Consider the following 25,590-nt stretch of genomic DNA (forward strand, 5'->3'; position numbering starts at 1 on the left):
AGGAAAAATTTACACCGAAGGGCCTGGCAACGCTACTGTGCACCCCCAGTTCCGGCCAGGTTCCAACTCCTAAGAGCCCCAACCAAGCCCAGTGTCGTGCCAGAGTCCGGCAGGGAAGCACAGCGGGCTCCCGGAGCCATCGGAACCGGAACCGCGCGCCCCTCCTCTCCGGCTGGGCGGAGCCGGCTCACTGGGAAAGTGGCAAGTGCTGACGCACGGGGCTCAGTCTCCGGCTGCGGTTCCCACGCGCTGTGCGCAGCCAGAGGCGCGCTCGCACCGCTCCCGGAGCCGGTAGGAACCATAAAAGGTCCGTGCGCGGGACCAGCATTGGAGTGCGCCGTCCTCGATCCGCCCGGTTGCCTCGCGCCGCCGGGAATGTCCCGCAAGTGGCCGAACCAGCCGGACAAGTCCAAGTTGCCACGACTCCCGAAGGAAGCAGGTGGTCCCGGACTTTCCGCTGTCGCCACAGTCAGGGCGCTCGGTGCACCTGGTCGCGTCCCGGAACTTTCTCGGCCGCCCCGGTCGGGCGGGATGGAGGCAGACGCAGACCAGGAGGAGTTGGCCCGGCACCGCTCTGTCTTCGCCGCCTGCGACGCGCACCGCTCCGGGCGCCTGCAGCGCGAGTTCAGCGCGTTGAGCGCGGAGCACCGCGTGCGGCCGGCGGACGCCGAGGCCGTGTTCCAGCGTCTGGACTCCGACCGCGACGGCGTCATCACCTTCCAGGAGTTCGCGCGCGGCTTCCGCGGGGCCCGTCGCGGGGGGCGGCGTAGGGGCTGCGAGCAGCACGGGCCCGCGCTCTCAGTGTCCCGGGCCACGTCCGACCCTGGGGAGAGCGAGGAGGATGACGGCCACGAGGACGCGGCAGCGGCGGCGCTGGCAGTCCCCTGGGGCCAGGCGAGCCCCGGCAGGGGTCGGCAGGACTTCCAAGCGCGACTCGGGGACGAGGCCAAGTTCATCCCCAGGTGCGTGTCTGGGTTTGAAGGCGGGAGGTGAAAATGGCGTTTCCTGTGCAGACCCACTGAACCCTGCTCTTTTCTGCGAGTTGCTCTCTCCATTCACTCACTAACTTTTCCAAGACCAAGGTCGCTTAAGAATTCAGGAAATGGAATGCATTCAGAATCAGGGTTTAGGAGAGAAAGAGTCACTTGTCCGTTTCTGAGCCCTGCAAAAGGCGCTTCTTTAATTGCACGGACCATAGTGAAATCCTGGGCGTCCTGAGATTCTTCAGGGCATGGGTTTAGGAGCGCTAGCTCACTGACAGGACCTGGTTATGAATATCACCTGCTGGAGGACTTCTCTAGAGCGGTGGTGATCCTGGGCCTTTTGCCAATTTGGTATTTTCTCTATAACAGTTTTGCATATATTTTCCTACTACTAAGTAGAAAAAGAGACATTGTTGGGCATTTATGTTGCTGGACACATATATATTCTTTGATGCCTACTATGTGCTAAGCATTTTAAGGAGTTTATTTGTTTAAATTTCATAGTAATAAATGGAGGTAAACTTTTTTTCTTTGATTGATGGAGAAACTTAGACCTCGAAATTTATGCCTATAAAACGTTAAGGTACTTGGACAATTAGTAAAAGTGCAGGGATTTGGTCCCAGATGTGAATTGAAAAACTGTATATACAACAGAATAAAATAATGGAATCATACAGTAAATATTCTACTTCTATGACTCCAGTAGAAATAACAAAGTTACTAAATTCTTAGCGGGAAAGAGGATGCCTGCTGGTCCAGGGCAGGGAGGAAAAGCCACTCAGGTTTTTCTGTTTGAGGTGAAGGTGCACCTGTCTATACCTGGTGTTATGGTATGTGTTTCAGGCAGCTGCTCTCATGTCTTCCTCAGGCACTATAAACATGTGACTGCTGTAAAATGGTTCTTTACTTCCTGCTTAGATTTTAATTGAAATGTTATGGAACACTGGCTGTCATTATTTAAAAATCCAAAAGACATAGTTTTGGTTGGCAGTTAGATACCTGAGACAGAAGACTCAGAGTAAGAAAGAACCCTGGGAGGTGGCAGTGGTGTGGCTCACCCATTCACATAGTAACCTGCAGGGCAAGGAGTCCTCACTTCTGCCTCCTCCCAGTTTCTCTCTCCAGTTTGGAGAGTGCAGAGAACATTGTCAAGGAGAGTGACGCACTGCAGTGTAAGCGGGATAGTGTAGAGAAAGTGGGTGTGATACCCATCTTTTCTAGTATTTACAAATGAATTAAAATGGACTGTCTCCACCAGGGAAGTAAAGAAATTTAAACATTGCTATAAACTCTGCTCTTTGAATAATGTTTATTTTGTTACTTGATTAGGGTCCAGTGTAGCCAATTAAAAAGGTAACAATTTTAGAAATAAGGAAAGGTGAGTTCACATTATATTATTTTTATGTATATAACATACACACACATACGGACCTAATTTCATAATTGTTCTGTCTCAGCAGCAGATATTTGACACTTAACCTTTAAATGGTTATTATGACTTTTCTAGGGTTAGTGCACAGACTCAAACTTATTCTTATTAGTGATATTATTTTCATGATACCTTTTCAAACTCTTCAAAGGTTATTAAATTTAATGGCTACTGGTGTCACCTGGAGACTTGTGTCCTAAGCCCCACCCCCTTCTGATGGGAGATTAACAAGGGCAATATTTGCCTTCCTGTACTTGTTCAAGTGGAAAAGAACTAAACAGAGTTGCTTCATCTGGTGGTTACCATGGCAGCCATACTACCTTGGTAAATTGGATTGCTTCTATTCCACTTTCTCATACAGCTGTTTTCCTTCCCTTCCTAATGTGATAAAAATCTTTGGTTATTGATAATGCCATTGCCATTATTTCAGCCAAATTAGTTCTGCAATCATTAATGAGTATCTGTTCTGTGCCAGACACTATCTTAGGTACTGTCCTAGTTCCCTGGAGACAAAGAGAAGGAAGAGATGTAGTTCATGCCCTCAAGAAATTCATAGTAAGAGTGAAACATTTTTTTAAAATTTCCTCAAAGGCCATGTAAAGGCAGAAGAGTAATTTTCTGGAAATTCCATATATTGTGGACATAGCCCAACAGACTGCTATAAGCAGGACCTTCTTTGAAGTGTTGAGTTTTTATCTTAAAAAGAACATACACTTGTTCATTTTACTTCATACTGTAGTGGAGCTTGTTTTAATATGAAATGTGTTATATTTCCTTATAAGGGGAAATTGTCTCTCCAGAAAGACATACTATTTCATCTGGTGGCTTTGTTTCTGTTGCGGTGCAACTCATGAGGAACGTAACCAGAGCCCAATTTGATTAAAATTTGAAGACCCTTTATTAGCTGGCCAGCTGACTGTCCGCTTGCAGTCCACGCCAGGGAGCAAGGAACAGGCCCGAGCTCAGGGGAGAGCAGTATTTACGAGCAAAACCCACAAAGTTATAGTTGCTGCAGCGTGTTTGCACAAGATCTTGCAGGAGCATACATTGTTAACCTCATCCTGCTTATAAAAGCAAGATTAGATCTAAAACTTACTCAAGCTTGCAAAAATTTTCCACGTTCAGCTGTGGCTATAAACTATTTCCTCTTAAACTTTAACTAACTTGATTTGGGTCTGGGGTCCTAAGCATGGGCTGGTGGCACACCAGCACAGTTTCCCTCCTGGCTCTCCATCTTACCCCTGGTGGCACCCTGTCCTGTGCCAATGGGGGTGGATGTTCGTGTACAATGTGAGGAGACCAGATATCAGAAATAAGAATGTTTGATCCTGTAGAGGCAAAACATGGTAGTGATTTCCATTTCAGAGTTCATTCAAGCATTTAGATCAAAATGTTAAGCAATTTTGGGTTGAACCCCTCAGTCATCAGTTACTGTGATATTAGAAGGTAATATTGCATTGTGAAAGGATGACAATGGTCTCTGCGTGTGTGTCAACACATTCTTAAGTTCTTTTCCTCTTAGAAATCTGATGGACTCCTTCTCTTAATGGTTGGACGGGGTTTGGCCTCAAACCATCACATGACCTGTTAGCTGAGCTGGGCGTGTGGACATGGAGTCCAGAGTCAGGACAGTAACTGGAGGGATACTGTGGTCTGACTGGTGTTCCTTTAGGGGGGAAATTAGTTTGTTATAGGAAGTTAACATTTTACTTTCTTTTTGATGCTAAAATTAAAACTTAAAAGTGTATTATAAATTTAACTTTATTACTCTTGTAGCCTTTATTGGATTTTAACTTTTAAATTCTTTTTAGTTTTATGTTTTTCTAAGAATTTTAGCCACAATTGAACTTGTTTTATGTTTTTACATATTTAATTGTATTGAAAATACTCTTTGGGTAAGAATAATTTACTTTTAAAATAGCATGTATATTAGTTGAGTTAGAAAAAATCTGATCTGTGCCTATATTTTTAATTTAGAGTTTAGATATTCATGGAGGTGATTTCTCAGTTCAGGAGTTTACTTTTTTATTTCTTATCAAAAATCCAAATAGGTTTAAAAATGAAGTTCTAATCAATAACGACATGGATCTGAAGTAGTTTGTACTATATTATAATGAGAATGGTTCTCTTTTAGTTCCTTACAGATTAACCTAAATTCAATTTCAGAAGCAGAGTTTTATAAATGATGAAATAGTAAAAGAATGTGTATACACGCACACACCTAGCTAGCTAAACAGGTCGAGGAAGACCTCATAACTGAGCAACACAGACAAAGTATGGTGGGTACATCACATTTCTAGTTAATACTAAACATTGGCTAAAGGCATCAAAATATTTTGATTTCTCTTATTCACATGGCTTATACTTTATATTAAGATCACCCTGTCTTTTCTAAGCATATCTATCTCTTATCATATGTCCTATCTGGAGGCCCATTGCCTTGCCCATCCCCCCTTTCTGGTGAGGTCTTGTGTCCTGAGTTGTGTTCAGTGTGTAGCATGATTAAATAAATTATAGCCATAGTTTTTCTTTCATATAAACTTAGATTCTCATAAAAATAAACAGAAAAGCAAAAGTAAATAGGGGAATATGCAGTTTCTTCAGATTCTTCTGTTTGAGTTTCATGAGAGGAAAGCTGCATAGAAATCAGAAGTCTGAGCCTTTATCTGTGGAACCTCTCCTACAGGGGTCTTTCCAGACTGTCTGTCAGCACACAGTGGCAGAGAATTCATCTCATCTGTCAAACCATTCCAGTACCACACATTTCTCATTGCCCGCCATTTTTCACCATATTATTATTTTCACCAAGACCTTATTTGGTCTTGGGCCACCTGAGAACACATGTTCTTCTTGGGTCAGCCTCTTGGTTATTTGAAGAGAGAAACGTAAGACTTAAGCTGAGTACCTGGAACCGTTTCTCATCTCTGAGGGTTTTGAGTCTCACATCATCATGGTTGCCTTTCCTGTCCAGGTGTTCTGCTTCCTTTTTACATATGGGTATTATCTGAAACAGACACACTGTTTAGAATGTGGTCTGACCACGAAAGAGCAAAAAAGGTTCACATCTTCTACATGTATTTTTCTTAACGCAACTTCAGATTGCATTTGGATCTCGAGTACTTTTGTATCAGGAAGTAAAGGTGATTTTTATAAAGTAGCTTCATTTTTTAAATGCTCGAGTGTCTTGAGAGCTTGTTTGGAGGTTCTAGCAGGGGAGAGCAGCTACTCGTATACCCTTGACTGAAGAATGGCCCTCTCCTCTATCGGGGAAGGTTGTCCTCTTCGACCGAGCGCACAGCTTCGGGAGGAACGCACATGGAGCAGTGAGGGAGGAAGGGGACACCTGCCTCGCCAGCCAGGTCAGCCCAATCAACCCTGGCGATCAATGGGGTGACAGATGTCGCAGCCAGATAGCCCTCACATCCAATGCTTGAGTGTCTTTATCATAATGGATTGTTGCATAGAATGAACTGATATGGCTTTGAACATTTTTTCCCCTGATGCTTAATTACAGAATACATTGTGGCTCTTGGCAAAAGTGAGAACATTGGTCTTCTTGAATCTATCCTGTCCCACTCTAACCTGGGTGGTCTTGAGTGTGGTCAGCCCTGCGGTAAAGCAGTTTTCTTTATCCCAGGTCATCTCGCTCATCCTATGTGGATGAGGACTGTGACTCCCTGGCCCTCTGTGATCCCATGCAGAGGATGAATTGTGAAGTTGACAGCCTGCCCGAGAGCTGCTTCACCAGTGGCTTGTCCACCTTGCGCGATTCCAATGAGTATGACTCGGAGGTGGAATACAGACCCCAGAGAGCGTTTCAGAGGTCTCATGGCACGCAGGAGAGCTTTGCGGGTGATGCTTCAGCCACAGACGTAAGTCCCAGAAGTCACTCCTCTCCTAGGCCTCATCTTTGATAGAGATCTGTCACCCTGTTTGACTGTGATTGACATGGGAATCCTTTTTCTTTTTTTTTCTTTTTTTGTATTTTTCTGAAGCTGGAAACGGGAGAGACAGTCCAACAGACTCCCGCATGTACCCGACTGGGATCCACCCGGCACACCCACCAGGGGTCGATGCTCTGCCCCTCCTGGGTGTTGCTCTGTTGTGACCAGAGCCACTCCAGCGCCTGGGGCAGAGGCCAAGGAGCCATCCCCAATGCCCGGGCCATCTTTGCTCCATTGGAGCCTCGCTGCAGGAGGGGAAGAGAGAGACAGAGAGGAAGGAGAGGGGGAGGGGTGGAGAAGCAGATGGGCGCTTCACCTGTGTGCCCTGGCCGGGAATCGAACCTGGGACTTCTGCACACCAGGCCGACACTCTACTACTGAGCCAACTGGCCAGGGCCGACATGGGAATCCTTTTTAAAGGTTATAAATATGAAACATAGGCAGAGTGTTTATTTTCTTTCTCTATCAAATTCCGGAGAAATTCTCATAGATTGCTGTTGGCCACTATTTCTTAACAGCAATGACTATAGATTCGGCTGTATTCTCCTCTTTGCTCTCCGATGTAGATGTGTAATGAGAGACATAGATTTTGAACAGCTAACAGGTTCCTGATATAAGGGTTGAACAGGCATATGGTTCGGAAGGCCTGGCTTCCGTCCTGGACTGGAAGCCCCGGCGGCCTATTGGTGAAGACAGCAGTGCTAGTTTTTCCAGAAAGCCCATCTTAGCACTTTCACCCCAGGCAGGTAGTTCTAAGACAGCTTTTATTCACGAAAACAAATTATTTTCTGTGCCATATGACTTAAGAGGAAGAAAACCGGCGCACTCCTCATCACCCACTGTGGCTTTTTCCCCCTAGACAGCCATAGTGGATGATGACAACTCTTACAGATCACAAAAGGCTTACCAGATTGTGCTTGCTGGGGATGCCGGAGTGGGCAAGACCAGTTTCCTCATGAGATTTTGCAAGAATGAATTTCGAAGAAACACAAGTGCTACCGTGGGTATGGTTCCTTTTCCAGAAAGTACTGGGGAAATGGCCTTCAGCTTGATTTTATTTTCTTTAGGTGTTATATACACAGATAGACAGATCAATCTCATTCTCTCTCTCTCCCTCCCCTGCCATATATTTAGGGATGTGTGTGTTTGTGTGTGTGTGTGTGTGTGTGTGTGTGTGTGTGTGTGTGTGTGTGTCCTGGTCTATAGAATGGCCCCTTTCTGTTTTGGCTAAGGCCCAGCTTTAGGAAAGGAAGACTGACAATGGACAGGGGTGTTTACTCAGAAAATCAGATGAACCAAATCAAGTTTAGAGCCTGCAATGACAGATTCACTTTTTTTTTTAGGTGAGAGGAAGGAAGATAGTAAGGCAGACTCCTACATGCACCCTGACTGGGACCACCTGGCAACCCTGTCTGGGGCAGATGCTTGAGTACCAAGCTATGTTTAGCACCTGAGGCTGAAGTGCTCAGACTAACCAAGCTTTCTTTAGCACCTAAGGCCAAGCTTGAACCATCTGAGCCAATGGTTGTGGGAGGAGAAGAAGGAGAGAAATGGGGGGTGAGAGGGAAGCAGATGGTTGCTTCTCTTGTGTGCCCTGACTGAGAATTGAACTCAGGACATCCATATGCTGGCCTGATCCTCTACCCATTGAGCCAATGGCCAGCACCAATGACAGATTTATTTATTTAGGAAACATTTTTTGAGTCCTCCTGTGACCAGTTGTTGTTATAGGTGCTAAGGATGCACAGTGAAGAGAGTGAACTATATCTCAGCTCACGAGGAATTTACATCCCAAAGGAGGGAAATGGATGAAAAAAAAATTTAAAGAAATATCTGAAGTGGCCCTGGCAGGTTGGCTCAGTGGTAGAGCATCAGCCTGGTGTGCAGAAGTCCCCGGTTTGATTCCCGGCCAGGGCACACAGGAGAAGCGCCCATCTGCTTCTCCACCCCTCCCCCTCTCCTTCCTCTCTGTCTCTCTCTTCCCTTCCCGCAGCCAAGGCTCCATTGGAGCAAAGATGGCCCGGGCGCTGGGGATGGCTCCTTGGCCTCTGCCCCAGGCGCTAGAGTGGCTCTGGTCGCAACAGAGCGACGCCCAGAGGGGCAGAGCATCGCCCCCTGGTGGGCAGAGCATCGCCCCTGGTGGGCGTGCTGGGTGGATCCCGGTCGGGCGCATGCGGGAATCTGTCTGTCTCTCCCCGTTTCTAGCTTCAGAAAAATACAAAAAAAAAAAAGAAAAAAAAAAAAGAGAAATATCTGAGCTTTAAGGAGAAGTACACATTTACCTAGGGCAGCCAGGGAGAGCTTTTCTAATAAGATGCCATTTGATGCTGGTAGAGTGACCGTGTTGACGGCTGGTTGGTCCCTGTGGTCAGAGTCATTGCTACAGGTCTGCTTCCTTTATGGTGGAGCAGGAGCACTGCCTCCCAGAACAAGGAAGGGGGAGTACCTTGATTTCTCAAGTTTACATAATAATCACTAAAAAGAGTCGAATATATGCAGATTATCATTTATTTTTTTTCTTTATCTGAAGTATTCATATTTTGATAACCAGAAATTTAGGAAAGATCAGTTATCTTCTTTACAGAGGGCATCTTTGTAAATTTCTGGTTCTTTGTTAGACCACTCAAGATAACAAAATAGAAAGTTCACTTTAATTTGATCCGTAAAAAGACTACAGTTTCTGGTTCAGTTGCTAGAGAGCGTGTCATATATACATATCATATCCATATATATTTGTACACATATAAACATGAATATATACCCATACACATACACACATGTATGTACATGCAGCACACACAGGTATAACTGAGTTCATCTAACTACACGGACAAATAGAACACAGCTTTTCCCTTTGTCCATAGACTAAATCTTTCCCGAGTCCGCCAACGTGCAGACGATGCGTTTGTGTGCCCACGTGGGGTTTGACTTACAATTAGCATGTGAAGATCACTCTCTGTGGAGGCCATGCTGATTTTTCTTTACTTCACTGGGCTCTTAGGCTTACTGGCTTCTATCTCATCTAAAGAGTGCTTGAGAGTAAAAAACAGTGGAATTATTTACAACATATCCTTTGTGTTCTCTTATATTCCTTTCCAGGAGTTGATTTCCAAATGAAAACTCTCCTCGTCGACGGAGAGCGGACGGTTCTGCAGCTGTGGGATACGGCCGGTACGGAGAGGCAAGTGCTCTCCATGATGCTTGGGGCTCTGCACCAGCTGGCACAGGCCAGCTTTGTAGCACGCACTGTGGTTTTTACACTTATAATTATATATAATATTTACACAGTATAGTTATATGATACATTCGAATTTCAGGAGTACAGTGGTACCTTGAGATATGAGTTTAATTCGTTCTGTAACCGAGCTCGTAAGTCAGTCAACTCATATCAAACAAATTTCTCCCATTTAAAATAACTGAAATAGATTTATTTTGTTCCATCCCTGTGAAATATCCCCAAACCATCCTAAATTATGAAAAAAGACATGTTTTTAATTAAGAAACACACATGTATAGTTTACCAGTGTATAACAATATATGACATAAAAGAGTATTATTTAGTATTGTATTCTTACCTTGGAGACAGACGAGTGCAGCTAACGGAGGTGAATGGCGGAGGAGGAGGGAGGGAGGAAGGGATGCAGGCACTGTAGACACGTAAACTAAAACTGCACTTTGTTAACACTAAATGTAACTAAAACTGCATTTTCTTTACTTTAAATAAAACTAAAACTGTACTTCCTTTACTTAAAATGAAACCACCAAAACTTAATTGTAAAAAAATGCACTTTCTTAACTTTAAACTTAACCGAAGCTTAACATTACATATTTTTCATTTATTCATCACCTGTTTTTGCCTTTTGGCTGCACTTTAGGCACTTTCACTTGCAGGACTTTTGAATAAAAATCTATCCAAACAGGTTTGCTTTTGCCTGCCTTTTAAAATGTTACAGAAATGTGACAAACAAGTGTCATTAAAAAGTGCTGAAGCACGACCAGTTGAAACTTTTTCTGGGTGTTTCTTTTCAGTGAAACCTGAAAGCTTCTCCCACATTGCCAGCATGTCTTTAATTTCACTTGTAGAAATCATTTCCTCCAACTCTACCTTCTCCTCACTATTAATCTCTTGCAGAAGCTCCATATGTTGCATCATTTGTAGCTCCTTCAGCTCCTCAGTTGAGAGTTCTTCTTTATGTTTCTTGACGAACTCATTTACGTCACCCTCATCTACCTCCAGACTCATCGACTTTCCAGGGACACAATCTCCTCCAACCCTTCTACTTCGGTCTCGGTCTCTGGTTTGAATCCTTCGAAGTCCCTGTCTGCAACATCAGGCCATAACTTTTTCTCTAACGAGTTCAAGGTTCTTCTTGTAACCTCTTGCCATGCCAAGTCGATAATGCGTAAACATATCACGATGTTGTAGTGATCTTTCCAAAACTCTCAAAGGGTTAGAATTGTATTCTCAGTCACCTCAAAGCAGCTGCAAAACAAGTGCTTTGTGTAAAGCTTTTTAAAGTTGTAAATGACCTGCTGATCCATAGGTTGCAAGATTGAAGTCGTGTTGGGTGGGAGGTAGAGGACTTTCACGAATTTGAACTCATCGAGAATGTCATCTTCAAGACCAGGTGGTTTGGCTGGAGCATTTTCAAGGATTAGTAATGCTTTCATCAGGAATTTATTTTCTTGAAGATATTTCTTCACTGCAGGACCAAAGACGAGATTTACCCATTCAATAAAAAACTGTCGCGAAACCCATGCCTTAGCATAGGTGTGCCACATAACCTGCAGTTTTTCTTTAAGAATCTTGTGAGTCTTAAAGGCCTGTGGATTTTCAGAATGATACAGTAGCAGTGGCTTTACTTTACAGTCACCGCTAGCATTTGCGCACAATGCAAGGGTTAGATGGTCCTTCATGGGTTTATGGCCTGGCAGCTTCTTTTCCTCTGTGGTGATGAAAGTCCTTCGGGGCATTATTTTCCAAAACAATCCTGTTTCATCACAGTTGAACACTTGTCGGGGGATGTAGCCTTCCATTTCGATAAGCTCAGCAAAACGTGTGATGTACTCCTCAGCTGCCTTAACGTCAGCGCTCGCAGCTTCACCATGCCTCACCACCAAGTGAATGCCAGAACTCTTCTTGAAATTTTTAAACCAGCTGTGACTTGCCTTAAACGTATCTTCTGCTGCCTCTTTTGAGGTTAATGGTTTTTTCTTCTTCAAGTCACTGTAAATAATACGTGCCTTTTCGCATATTACAGTCTCCGTCACTGTATCTCCTGCCAGCTTTCTCTTTCACCCACACCAGCGGAAGCTTCTCCATTTCTTCATGGATATTTGTCCTTAATTGGGACAGAATTGTAGTTTCTTTCACTGAATTTGTGCTTTTGATGGCATCCCTTTGTTTAAAGATGGTACAAATTGTAGATGTACTGTATTGCAGTTGAATAGCCTTGCCAGTTCAATCACTCATACACCACGCTCATGTTTTTCTATTATTTCTTGCTTTACTTCTATCAACATCATTCTCTTCTCACCACTATACTTTACACTCACTTTCTTCGGCCCAATGATAGCACACAAAAAAAGCTAGTAAAAAATGCAAACATGATGGAAAATGAGTACAGCGCACGAGATTCAACTTGATTCTGCATGTAACACGTGAGAAAGAACGAGATGCTGGTGTTGTGCTGCTGATACTGGATCCGTGCGCCAACGCGCCAACTAGCAGTAGCTTCTTGAATCACGACTCGTATCTCGGAATTTCACTCGGATCTCAAACAAAAATATGGACCAAGTCACAACTCGTATCTTTAAAAATCGTATGTTGGTGTGCTCGTATCTCAAGGTACCACTGTACTCAGTTTTTCCACTTCCCTACCTCCTTTACTTATCTATCAGTCATGTGAGAAAAGGATCCTAAACTTTCCTTGAGCTCCTGTTCAGTTGGGAAAAAGAGAGTGCCCTTTCCTAGGAAGAGAATTTAGGGGAGACCACACCTGTGAATGCACTGACAGTGTGAGGGGCTACTAATTAGGGCACAATAAAAAATAGCTATCAGTTGCCCTTGATTTAAGGGCAGAGGCACAAACTAAATAGCAGATGTGCGTCTGGTAACAGTTCCTTATCCTGCATTTATTGCCAATGACAAGAAGCTTTACATATAGGTTTTATTGTTGTTCTGCTCTTTGGGAGCAGAATCCAGTTGTTAAACAAGTACGTATGGGCTGCCTACCAAGCTCTGTACCAAGTGTCATTTAGGTGGAACTCATATCTCTAGCAGGGTGACAGTTTCAACATTTCAAAAATAACATGTGTCTGACATGGCCCTATTTAAGACAATATAAAATATTGCACGTGGCTTAGATTAAGAGTGTTCTGTAGTATGCTCTTCCCCTGCGAGCCCCTCACCTCCCTGTAAGCAAAGCTTCTGCGTGGTGTGGGGCTCCACATTGTTCTTCCTCCGCCCTGCTCACACCCAGAAGCTCGTGCCTCTCTCATGTGCATTTTCTTCCACTCTTGTGTCCCACTCGTGGGTTCTGGTAGGTTTTTGCTTAGCTTGGGATTTTTAGAAATTGCACAGTCAGCCTTGTCCTGGTTATGTTTTGGGGTTTGTAAACACTCTTGGGACTGTTTGGTGTGAAAATGATGGGCTTTTTAAAATCGGCAGCCCAGAATCTCATCCCGTTACCTTTCACTGGGTCATTCAGGGCCTCAGCAGTGGCTGTTTCCCAGTGATCTGTTATAATTATATTTTTCTCAATTGGGGCTTATTTGAGAAGAGAAAATAGTGAGCATAAAAGAGACGAAGAATGAAGCAGAACCCACCAAACTGATTAGAATCATGACTTCAGTGCTTTTCTCTTTTCCAGATATCGAAGTATTGTTAAGTGCTACTTCCGACGAGCAGATGGTGTTTTGCTGCTGTATGACGTTACGCGTGTGGAAAGCTTTCTGAATGTTCAAGAATGGGTACGTGAGATCAAGGTAAGAAATCAAAACAGAAACAAAATTACACAAACCATCCCGGAAAATGCTGGTTCTCTTCTTTGTCAAAGGGAATGTAGTGAGAACCTGTGGATCCAAGTTGTCACAAAGAACTGGATGTGAGAGGCAGGGTTCCTGGTGGCACTCAGTGGTATCAGTCTCCCTCAGTAGTTGGGCAGGTTCCCACAAGGCCAAGACACCTAAAGGGAGTCTCTGGGGATAAAACTTCTGGGTTTCCTTACAGATGAAATCAGAACCCCATTGGTAGCAAGTGGAAATGCAGAGAACCTGAGAGGCAGCAGCTCCGAGAAACGAGGCTGGTGGGCTGGGTGTGTAGCATGGCTGGATGTGGACAGGGCTTCCACATGCACTAGAAGTACAGGTGAAACACCGCCTGCTGTGAACACCTGTGAGCCTCAGATTCTATTCACCTGTGTTCTCAAACAGCCATGGCGTTGAAATAGCTCTTAGTGACCAGCTGCCGTGTGTTCCAGGAGCCCACAGCCGTCAAGTGCTGAGCAGTGGGGAAATGACCTTGGCAGCTATTGGTTGCACCTTTCCCAGGTTCTGAAGAGTAAGAACACTGTATTCAAGATGAATTATCTGGTCTGGTATAGAGAAAAAAAATTGAGAACACTTGGCATTTATCTTTTGTCTTAGAAAAATAATGGGCATGATAAACCTTTGCATGGCTTGCCCTTTGCAATTTGAGGGAATTCTTTAGGGACAATTTAATTTTTTTTTTTTTTTTTTTTTTTTTTTTTTTTTTGCATTTTTCTGAAGCAGGAAACAGGGAGAGACAGTCAGACAGACTCCCGCATGCGCCCGACCGGGATCCACCTTGCACGCCCACCAGGGGTGAAGCTCTGCCCACCAGGGGGCAATGCTCTGCCCATCCTGGGCGTCGCCATGTTGCGACCAGAGCCACTTTAGCGCCTGAGGCAGAGGCCACAGAGCCATCCACAGCGCCCGGGCCATCTTTGCTCCAATGGAGCCTTGGCTGCGGGAGGGGAAGAGAGAGACAGAGAGGAAGGCGCGGCGGAGGGGTGGAGAAGCAAATGGGCGCTTCTCCTGTGTGCCCTGGCCGGGAATCGAACCCGGGTCCTCCGCACGCTAGGCCGACGCTCTACCGCTGAGCCAACCAGCCAGGGCTTTAGGGACAATTTATATGGCCACCATATATGGGTAGAAACTCATCGTGTAATCATCAGGATAGGCCTAACGATTGAGAAGAAGTAGAATGTCAGTGGTGAATAGGCCCTCCAAATTATTAATTAATACACTTAGATCAGAAATTACTAGGTTATAAAATCTTGTAATAAAATCATGGGCAAAGAAAATTATAGCCGTTCCCTTATCTGACATGAATAATATATGGACTGAATATTTGCGGAAAACTTGAATGGATATACTTGAGATGAGCTCTCATCCTGACTTTTGTTTTTTTGTATTTTTCTGAAGCTGGAAACGGGGAGGCAGTCAGACAGACTCCTGCATGCGCCCGACCGGGATCCACCTGGCACGCCCACCAGGGGGCGATGCTCTACCCATCCGCGGCTTTGCTCTGTCATGACCAGAGCCACCCTAGTGCCTGGGGCAGAGGCCAAGGAGCCATCCCCAGCGCCCGGGCCATCTTTTGCTCCAATGGAGCTTTGGCTGCAGGAGAGGAGGAGAGAGACAGAAAGGAAGGAGAAGGGGAGGGGTGGAGAAGCAGATGGGCACCTCTCCTGTGTGCCCTGGCCTGGAATCGAACCCGGGACTTCTGCATGCCAGGCCGACACTCTACCACCGAGCCAACCGGCCAGGGCTCATCCTGACTTTTACACATTGAAAGTATCTTGAGCACCTCCTCTGTGCAGGTTCTGTTCTGCTGTTCCAGTGCTTGGCCTCTGTCTGTTAGTGAAGCAAAGATCCCTATCCTTATGGAGCTTGTATTTTAGTGAGGGAGACGTAGCAGAAAACAGAAACAAATAAAATGACTAGAATGACAGAAAGTGATACATGTTACGGTAACTGAAAGAAGGCAGGGGAAGGGCCCATGGTGAGGTGGTGTGGTGGCCTCAGCTTTCCTTGAGTGGTCAGGGTGGCCTCACAAGGAGGTGATATTTGAGTCAGGGCTCAGAGGAGGTATTTACCTGTGTGACTGTGTGAGGTCAATTAGATGCTGGGATTCTTGGCTTACTTAAGTGAGTATTTGGTTAATGGCTTCCCAATGAAGTCCCTTGGATCCTGAGCAGATTGCCAAAGAACACAATTAACACATGAAAGAGCAGGTGGGGTAGGTTTGAAGGGAGCCTTTTTCTCCCTTTCCTCTCTGCCCTTAACTACTCTCTGGTGCCTGCAGTTGGAAGAAAGTAGTGTGAAGAGAAGGAGAGTCAAATAGAACTTCATTACTTTTAAGGCTTATTTCTTAATCCGGTGTTGGGTACGGACCACACTGAAGGGGCACCTGGGTGTCTCTGGGCACTGCCAAGAGTCGTTTCTGCACATCTTAACCAGGGCTGCTACCTCTCTTGTTTAGGAACCAGAACCCCATTTTCCTGAGCTAGGCAGCTGTAGTCTCTTATTCTCATCATAGCCTAATCAGACGGGAGATGCCTTTTACTACCCCCTTCATTGTACACATACGGATATTGAAGCAAAATCATGAAGAGACTTGTCTGATTTTACACAGCCAGTGAGTGGCCAGGTGGCTGGAGAGGAGGGGTGGGGCTCAAACTCATGCGTGCCTCTCACAGGTTACTTTTCACCCCAGCTTTCCCAGGTGTGGGACAGAGCGACAATTTACATATGCTGTTTTGGAAACATTATCCAGAGAAGCTGTTATTTTGAATAGAGTGGTAACTGACTCTTCATAAGAAAAAATATTCACCTTTAGGACATTCTCACTTTGCTTTTGTTATAAACCAGATAGCAGCTAATGTGGAACTTTCAAAGTCTATTATGGTCTCATTATAGCTGAGTTCATTAGTTGTATGTTTTGTGTGTGGAATAATGAAGTAGACTTGTAATTACTGGTTTTTAGAATGAAAGTAGTAGTAAATGATGTGGGCACCACAATAAAATATAATTCTGAGGTCATGCTTCTCTACTGTATATTGGTTTGTTTAGTGGGAAGGGGGATGCAGTCAATTTAGACCCGGGCCTAGGCCCTTACAAGCTTCTATTTAAAATCTTAGAATTTTAGTGTTCTCACCTGGCAATGGGAAAATGATTGTCTTTTTAAAGAGATTTTGAAGTTTAAAGACAGTATTGCTACATCATTCGGCACATGGGCATTTGGACCTGGTAGCTGCTGTCATCATTGTTGTAACTTGTCCAGTGTTTGATGTACACACTGTTTTTCTTTTTTTGTGGTAGGATGCAGCCACTGAGAATACTCCTATCATGTTGGTAGGAAACAAGGCTGATCTTCGTGACGCTGCTGCTGAGGTACAGAGGTGTGTCCCGAGGTACTATGGAGAGAAACAAGCCATGGTAAGAGTGAAAGTGAGTCCAGGTTGGAAGAGGTCTTTTGCTCTTGTCTGCCTTTCCTTAAGAGGTTTTATGACACACCCCCACCCTGTGTGATGGTGCTTCTGTCCTTACACAGAACTCCCGGTGTTACCCCATATAATGAATCTAGTTCCTAGCACCAAGGATGAAATCCCTCACAGAGGGAGATTGATTACTTGACCCTTTCCTCCCCCTGAGTACCGTTGGCAAAGAGGAGCCAGAGTTACCACATCTTCCTCCTCACTCTCACCCAGTCCCTGGAACCTTCTCTACTGCAGTCCAGGTGAAGGATGGTTGGATTCCAGAGGATTCCTATGCCAAGGGCCAGATGGTACAGTGTGTGCCCTGGTTGGAAGACCTGCTTTGTTTTCTGTAAGATTTGTGTTTAGTTGGAGTAGTCCAGAATTACTTTTGGAGGATGGAGCTCACTCCAGTCCAGGTGATTACTGTGGGTAATATTAATACACCCATTGTTATCATTCTGTCAGAAAGCTCTGTGGCCCTCTAATGATTTGGCCTGACTTACAAGCACACCCTGAGTCAGATAAGAAGTTTGTACTATCACCATCTGTTGTGAGATTGCTATGGTTGTTGCCTGTCATTGGCACCATGAAAGGGTCTCCTTCTCTGTAGCATATCCATGTGAACTTCTAAAAGAAATCTGAGTTTTACTGTTCTGAATTGGGAGATTTTTCTTGTTCTACACTTTAGAACTGTGATCAGATACGGTCAACATCAAAATGAGGTGATGAATGCAGAAGAGATTCACTCAACATGTATTTAGTTGTCTCCACCATGTGACAAGCAGTTCGTTATGTATGAGCAAAGAACTGAGAACAAAACCAGCAGTCTTTGTCCTCCTGTAGTTTATTGTCTGGGGAGAGAGACATTGAACACATGTGAGCCACATGTCAGACTCGGTCCCTCTACCACGTTAGAGATCTCACAATCCCTGTCTGCGTGCCAGTTTTATTTCTTCCCCTTAATTTCTCAGTTTCCAAGGTTAGTTACAGAATTCATCACCTATACCCTCAAGAGCACTGTCTGTTTCAACCCGGAACATCACGGCTACAGGACTCAGCAGCAGCACTATCCAGATCTACTGGGAATCCATTCATTTTGTGATTTTTTTTAAATAGATTTTTCTATGGATATGAGGGCTTTGTGGGTCAAGGTCCCACAGTGCAGTGTCCCCCACTGTTTGGTTTGTCTCCCTCTCCCTGCTCCAGAGCAGCCCCCACGACTCCCTTGGTCCCGCACAGGACAGTGTGGCCCACACCCAGGCCCGTGGCACACTGTTCTCATTTCTGGAGGGAAATGGTCTCCAGCTTGTCAGACAAAGGCACACAAATACTACTTCAGCAGTTACAGTTGTGGCAAGTGCTGTGCAGGAAAAATACAGGCAGCTAGGAGGTTTTACAATAGGAAGACCAAATAGGAACTTTTCAGGGTTAGGAAACGCTTGATCTTAACTTCAAGGGTAGATTACCTAAGATCCAAAAGGTAGGTATGAGTCATTCTGGAGAAGGGTTGATGGAGGCAAGGTATCACCTAGTTCAGGGGTCAGGAACCTTTTTGACTGAGAGAGCCATGAATGCCACATATTTAAAAATGTAATTCCATGAGAGCCATACAATGACCCGTGTACGTTACGCATTATCCAATAAAAATTTGTTGTTGTCCGGAGGACAACTGTTATTGGCCTCAGCCACCTGCAACCATGAACACGAGTGGTAGGAAATGAATGGATTATAATACATGGGAATGTTTTATATTTTTAACATTATTTTTTTTATTAATGATTTGTCTGTGAGCCAAATGCAGCCATCAAAAGAGCCACATCTGGCTCGCGAGCCATAGGTTCCCGACCCCTGACCTAGGTAATGGGATCAACAGGTGCAAAGGTCCTGAGATGGTAGGGAATTGGGAGCACTGTGGAAACGGAGGGAAGGGCAGGGTCCCTGGAGCACTGTGGGAGAGAACAGTGGCAGGTAAACCTGGGAGGTTGGCTGGGGCCACATGTGGGCTAGGTCTTGTCTGCTGGTGTGAAGCATCGGAACATTACTTGAAGTAGAACAGGAAGCTATAAAAGGTTTGAAACAGGAGAGGGAGATGATCAGTGATCACACGCATAAACGCTGAAGGTTGAATAATAGAAGACTAAAAAATGTCCACTGCTTTTAGCATCCTGCAGGTTGCTGAGTCTTGACAGGAAATGACAGTGTGACAGGGGATATGTGTAGGTGGTGGCCAAAAGGAGACACACTTTTGATGTTTAAGGTAACCTGAGTGGTTACCTTAAACTATCGTTCTTATTTCTCTCAAACTATTTGATGGCAAACATTGGGTAGCATGTATGTGACTAATGGGAATAAGACTCTCAAAACATGAAATTTTGTACTGTGGTTTTTAAAAAATTTATATAGAAAATTAAATTTAATGGGGTGACATTGATCAATTAGAGTACATAGGTTTCAGGTAAACATTTCTATGGCATTTAAACTGTTGATCGTGTTGTGTGCCCATCACCCAAAGTCAAATCATTTTCTGTCACCATATATGTGATCGTCTTGACTCCCCTTCCCCTACCTTCCTTCCCCAACCACCATTGTAAACTGAAAACTGCCTCAACTAGGAACTTTCTGGAATAACGAGGCTAAAATTGGTCATTTCTTTTTAATTATTGAAACTGTGAATCCAGTTTCTCAGCTACTAGTCACTCTTAGTGTACTTAACAGGAGAATGTTTTTATTTATTAACTTCTAAGCTAAAACTTTAGGAAACTTAATGACTTTGTTTAATACTGTATTTGTTTGCCTTACAGAAGTATGGGGCATTATTCTGTGAAACAAGTGCCAAAGACGGTTCGAAAATCAAGGAAGCTGTTCTCCGTCTTGCCAGGTAAACTTTGTCTCTTATTTGAAAATCTGGACGAGGAAATTGAATTTTCATTTTGTTGATGCACATGTCAAACTTCTCAACCACAACATGATTGTACATTGGAAAACACTGTCTTATCTTTCTGTAGTGGTTAGAGAAACAATTAAACATAGATTTTTTATAAGAATTGGTGAAGCTCCATGTTCACTGTGAACATTGGCAAAATACCTTACTGCCAAACAAAGCAGGTGCATCTGAGGTGCTGTTCACAGTTCTGCAAAATTTCATAACAAAGCTAATAGTTGACTTGTATGAGTCATTTCCAGGGACCAGATTTTAAACACAAGAGACTATTATGAATATAACTATTATGAGATTTTCCAGGGTAAAGGAAAGAAAACCTCAATAAGGCAAATTTCATATCATGCCAGGTAGAAGCACTTTGTTATATTTATTACACAGGTAATTATTAAGCTAAGGCATCGGTGTTTTGGGGGTTTTTTTTTTTGTTTTTTTTTTTGTATTTTTCTGAAGCTGGAAACGGGAAGAGACAGTCAGACAGACTCCCGCATACTCCCGACCGGGATCCACTCGGCTCGCCCACCAGGGGCGATGCTCTGCCCACCAGGGGCGATGCTCTGCCCCTCCGGGGCGTCGCTCTGCCGCAGCCAGAGCCACTCTAGCGCCTGGGGCAGAGGCCAAGGAGCCATCCCCAGCACCCGGGCCATCTTTGCTCCAATGGAGCCTCGGCTGCGGGAGGGGAAGAGAGAGACAGAGAGGAAGGAGGGGGGGGAGTGGAGAAGCAAATGGGCGCTTCTCCTATGTGCCCTGGCCAGGAATCGAACCCGGTTCCCCCGCACGCCAGGCTGATGCTCTACCGCTGAGCCAACTGGCCTGGGCCAGCATCGGTGTTAATAATAAGTAACATTTTGGTTTGTAGAGTAGAATAAAATACTGCATTATTGAGGAACTTGGGTATGAATATGTTTTAATCCTTAGAGTATTGTTAGGAGATAACAACATTGTCTGTTATATTTATGTCTTGTGCCTAGTTTTCTGCCACAAATGAAAAGATAATTCTCTATTGGCCTAAAGGTATTATTAAAAGGTAGCTAAGGAGATAGGGAGGTAGGTAGGTAGGAAGGTAGAAAGGAAGGAAGGAAGGAAGGGAGGAAGGGGTGAAGGGGGAAGGCGGGAAGGAAGGAAGGAGGGGGGAAAGAACGGGGGGGGGGGAAGCGGAAGGAAAGAGAAAGGAAAAAAGACATCAAAATGTGTGGTAAGAATATCCAGGCTGATGATCTTTAATTGCTGACAAAGTAGAAATGTAATTTTAGGTATATAGTGCTTTTGCTGATCACTTGTGAGGTTTTACAAGAATTTTAACTTTAGTATGATAATTGGCCTCTCCTGCTAATATACATCAACAGTTAAAATACTTCACAGGGTTATTTGCTTTTCTATTAGTGACTTACTGTTATAGTGCTTACAAGAATGGAATTCTGTTAATAGAAGGCTTGGACTGGGGCACTGGAGAGACTGTGGCCAGAGAGAACCAGGAAACAGGCTTACAACCTTCAATGCTCTGTATAGAATGTTTGTGGCAGGGCTTGGAAGATGCCTTGGGCTTGAACTCAGACAGATACTTTGACAAGTATCTCCTTTGACATCTATCCAAGAAAGAGCCACCTGTCCCCACCACACTGGAAATCTGGAAATGATTTTTGATTAAAGCTAAAGCAGTGCTAACTTTGAGTGTGACCTAGAACGGATAGAGAAAAGGCTAACATATATTTCAATGTATAAATTCAAGTGAATTACATGTTGTTGTTTTTTTGCTTGTAATTAGTAGGAGAATCATGGGCTCATATCACTTTTGTCAAGAATCAGAATAAAACCTTCATAAATTAGGGTGAAGTAATGGACCCCATGCACCTTTGGGTGCACAGCCATTTTGGTTGAACAGGATACATTCAGTAAACAGAGTGGGGCGAGTCAGTGAAATGAAGGTGGAGTAAGTGCTGAGTCAGTAGCTGTTTTCCTTTTTTGAGACGGTTGTATCGGTGCTTCATTGAAAGTAAGTGGACGGAGAGGATGTGCCCACTGAGGCAGATAGGTGGAGGGAGGACCTGCAGGTCTTTAGAGCTTGGTTGGGCACCAGGCTGGACAGGGGCTCAGTGCTACCTTAGCCTCAGGCATTGAGGTGCTGGATGGCTGCTCTGGGTGATCCGAGAAGGATGCTGCGGAGCAGGCCCTCTGCATGGCTGCTGCCTGCTGCCCAGCGTGCTGGAGGATTGTGGTGTCAGGAGGCTCAAAGCCCAGCCTTAGACTTACCCTGATAGCCGTGAAGCCTTGAACAAGACCCTGTCTTCTTGTGGGCATCTCTCATCTGTCAAATGAGGGAGGATGGCTGAGGACAAGGATCTCTCAGACCCTCTCTGTTTCGACATTCTGTATTCTATATACAACAGCCTATAGTCCACTGAATGCAATTGCTTGTAAATGCTGAGTTGTCTTGTAGGGTACTATTGGTCAAATAAGTTTGTAAAATATGATTTTTATGTTTGCTCACTTATAGTTTGCATTGGGGGCTGGGCAGTGCCAGGTATATGTGGTCTGTGAAATTGCAAATTACCTTCTTGCTTGGGAAGGGACATTGTTTTGCTAATGTTTGCTGGAGGACAGGTTTTCAAGCCAGAAAGTTTTGAAAAGAGAGAGCAGAAGAAGAAAGAGAAAAGAAGCCATGTTTGCAGAGTGAGAGCAGAGAGAATGCAGTGATGAGAGAGAAGCCATGTTGGCAGAGTGAGTGAGAGGAGAGAATGCAGTGATGAGAGAGAAGCCATGTTGGCAGAGTGAGTGAGAGGAGAGAGTGCAGGGTGCTGAGGAAGAAGCCAGTTTGTGCAGAGAGGAGAAGGTGTGCAGATGGGGAACCAGCGCTGAGGGGCTTTGTGAGCTCTGCTGAGACTGGTGAGGCCTTTGAGTCTAGGGAAAAAAAAGAGAATATTCTCCTGTTTGTGGAACCAAACTGGAGAATGTATCAGGGCTTTGGGAGCTCTGAATGAGTGAAGGGGAAGTGTTTTCCCTGTGTGTTGCTCTTCAGCTGGTGCGAGACTTGAATAAAGGAACGGCCCACCATTGTTTGGCTCCACTATTTCTTTACCATCTGCCTGAATCCAGTGAGAACCTGAACCTGCATGGCCATGACGACCGTGACTGCTGGCCATACAGGCCATGTTAAAGTTAAATGGCTCCAAATAGCCGCGGTCACACCCAGAGTGCAGAATCTATTTTCTTTATTATAAGATCATAAAGATGGAGAGGCTGTGAGCTTTCTTTATTATAAGATCATAAAGATGGAGAGGCTGTGAGCTGTCTGTCCGTACTTGCTCCTGCAGCTCTGTTTATGCTGTGGCTTCCACACAGGCTCTGGTTTACTTGAAACGCTTGCACACACAGGCATTTTCAATAACAAAGGCACCTCCTGTGACTTTCTTATCAAGGAGGTTTTTTCTTTTATTGTTGTCACTGTATTATGGCCTGGTTTAAGGTCTCTTGTTTAGTTATTAGCCATGTGTAAAATATGAAAAGTAGAAAGAAAGCAAATATGTAAAGACATTAATTTGCTTTATACTTTGCTTTCAGATTTGCTTGTCAAAGTACTGAAGTCTGAAATGGAAATGGTATAGTCTCCACAGGTTAAATGAAAATTGAAAAAGTTTCACACATTTAGAATGTTATGGAGAAGGCAGGACATGTAAGTTCTTTATTTAGATCTCAAAAGATAATTCCCAGCACAGTCCCTTTCTCACCATGTCACATCAAAAACTAGATGGGTTTAAGGATTTACACTGTCTGAAGGACTCATTTTTGAAGGGAGGCCATAAATGTTTGGTTAACAACGTGAACTACTCCGCTTTTCAAAGAAAACCTCTCAATCCTAGGAAAAGTTTCTCTTAGAAATGCAGTTTTGTAATTTCCCTATAGCGCTGATAGGACAACCATACAATCATTGTCCTTGGGAAGTAAATTTGCTATTAATAGAACTACAAGGCTTTATACATTTTCAATTTATTCAGATGCTACAGGCACCAATTGATCAATGGCCTGAAATTTGAGAAGAACACGAGAAGCTCAGGCTGACAGATCAGCTCAGCGCAACTGCTGAGCCCTTTGGGTGTAAATCTGTTTCCAAGACTGAGTCGTTTAAAATGCGGTTGTTAAGCATATGGAGGTTTGGGGTGAAGTAATTTAATTTTCCCAGCCTTAAACCTGTGTTAGACGTCTGAAATAATATCTTTCTAATTTCTTTGAAGTGGGATGTTCATTTATTTTTAATGCATGAAAGACTGAAGGTCAGAGGAGCGATGTGGGTGCCTATGTCTCCCTGTTACTGTTCGCTTTCAGGTTCAGTAATGTCTGCATTCTCATGAGCACACATCATGTGAAAGCCCATACCTGGCTCAGTAGATATTTTAAGGAAAAAAGACAGGCTGTGCAATTTAACATTAGGAAAAAAACATAAAACATGATCAGGCAGCCATATGATATTGGGTTGGCAAGAAAGTATTTTCGGTTGTCACAGATAACGTTGCAGTTGTTTTGAAGGACTTCTGTCCATGTTATGGATTTTTCCTTTTGACATTTGATATCAGTCACATTTAGGTTACCTGAGAAGCAAGTTGTGCATAATTTTTGTTTGTAGCTGTTAGTTTTGGGTCAATTTTAACACGGAGCACAGAAACGAACATTTTCGGTATATTTTACTTTTTTATTTCCATTAAGGAAAGAAAGTTTTTGAGGCTTACAAAAAGATATGTGAAGTTTATGGTATTGATTGCATAACAGTACACCTGTGTCAGAATTGGTTTAAAAAATTCTGTTCTGGAGATTTTTCACTCAAAGTTGACCAACGTTCTGATAGACCTACTGAAATTGATGATGACCAAATCAAAGCCAAAATTGAAGAGAATTGACATATAACTGTTTAAGACATTGCAGAGAGGTTAATTTATTGCACACAACAATTGAAAATCACTTAAAATGTCATAGATTCGCTCCGAAGCTCGATATTTGGGTTCCGCATGAGTCGAAAGAGATTCACTTAACACAACGAATCAATATTTGCGACACGCATCTCAAGCGCAATGAAACTAACCCTTTTTTGAAAAGAATCATCACTGGTGATGAAAAATGGGTCATCTACAGTAACATCATTCAAAAACAATTATGGTCTAAGCGTGATGAACCAGCACAAACCACATCTAAAGCTGAATTGCATCAATAAAAGGTCATGCTGTCAATTTGGTGGGAGTACAAAGGTGTTGTGTATTTTGAGCTGCTTCCAAGAAACCAGACGATCAATTCTGTTGTTTACTGTCAACAACTAATGAAACTAGATGAAGCAAACAAAGAAAAAATGGTCACAATTGTCAAATCGCCAAGGAATTGTGTTCCACCATGATAATGCAAAGCCTCACACATCTTTAGTAACTCGTGGAAAATTATTGGAGCTTCATTGAGAAGTGATGTCGCATCCCCCATACAGCCCTGACCTGGCACCATCTGATTACCATTTATTTTGAACTTTGCAACACTCTTTGAATAGTAAAACTTTCATAAATGATGATGACCTTAAATTGCACTTGGTTCAGTTTTTTGCTGATAAGGACCAAAATTTCTATGAGCGCAGAATCGTGAAGCTGCAAGAAAGATGGCAAAAGGTCATTGAACAAAATGGAAAATATATAATTGATTAAAGTTTATTCTTTGTATTAAAAAATGAGTTTTATTTCATACTATAAAACCGAAATTACTTTCTTGCCAACACAATATATAGCTCATAGAGGCCGTTGGCCCTCCCAGAAAGAAGAGCTGT

At 43.8% G+C, this 25,590-nt stretch overlaps 1 protein-coding gene across 1 annotated transcript in view; it reads left to right on the forward strand.

Moving 5' to 3' along the window:
• The first annotated feature begins 222 nt into the window (after positions 1–222).
• The window catches only part of LOC136394580 (ras and EF-hand domain-containing protein-like), a 31,224-nt gene continuing 5,856 nt past the window's right edge, over positions 223–25,590 (forward strand). The window contains exons 1-4 of the mRNA XM_066367928.1: positions 223–962; positions 13,229–13,343; positions 16,704–16,820; positions 19,663–19,739. Coding sequence (XP_066224025.1) covers positions 376–962; positions 13,229–13,343; positions 16,704–16,820; positions 19,663–19,739 — 896 coding nt within the window. The 5' untranslated portion in view covers positions 223–375. The remainder of the gene's footprint in view (positions 963–13,228; positions 13,344–16,703; positions 16,821–19,662; positions 19,740–25,590) is intronic.

This window comes from Saccopteryx leptura, chromosome 2 (genome assembly GCF_036850995.1).
Source record: "Saccopteryx leptura isolate mSacLep1 chromosome 2, mSacLep1_pri_phased_curated, whole genome shotgun sequence".
NCBI classification, from domain to species: Eukaryota; Metazoa; Chordata; class Mammalia; order Chiroptera; family Emballonuridae; genus Saccopteryx; species Saccopteryx leptura.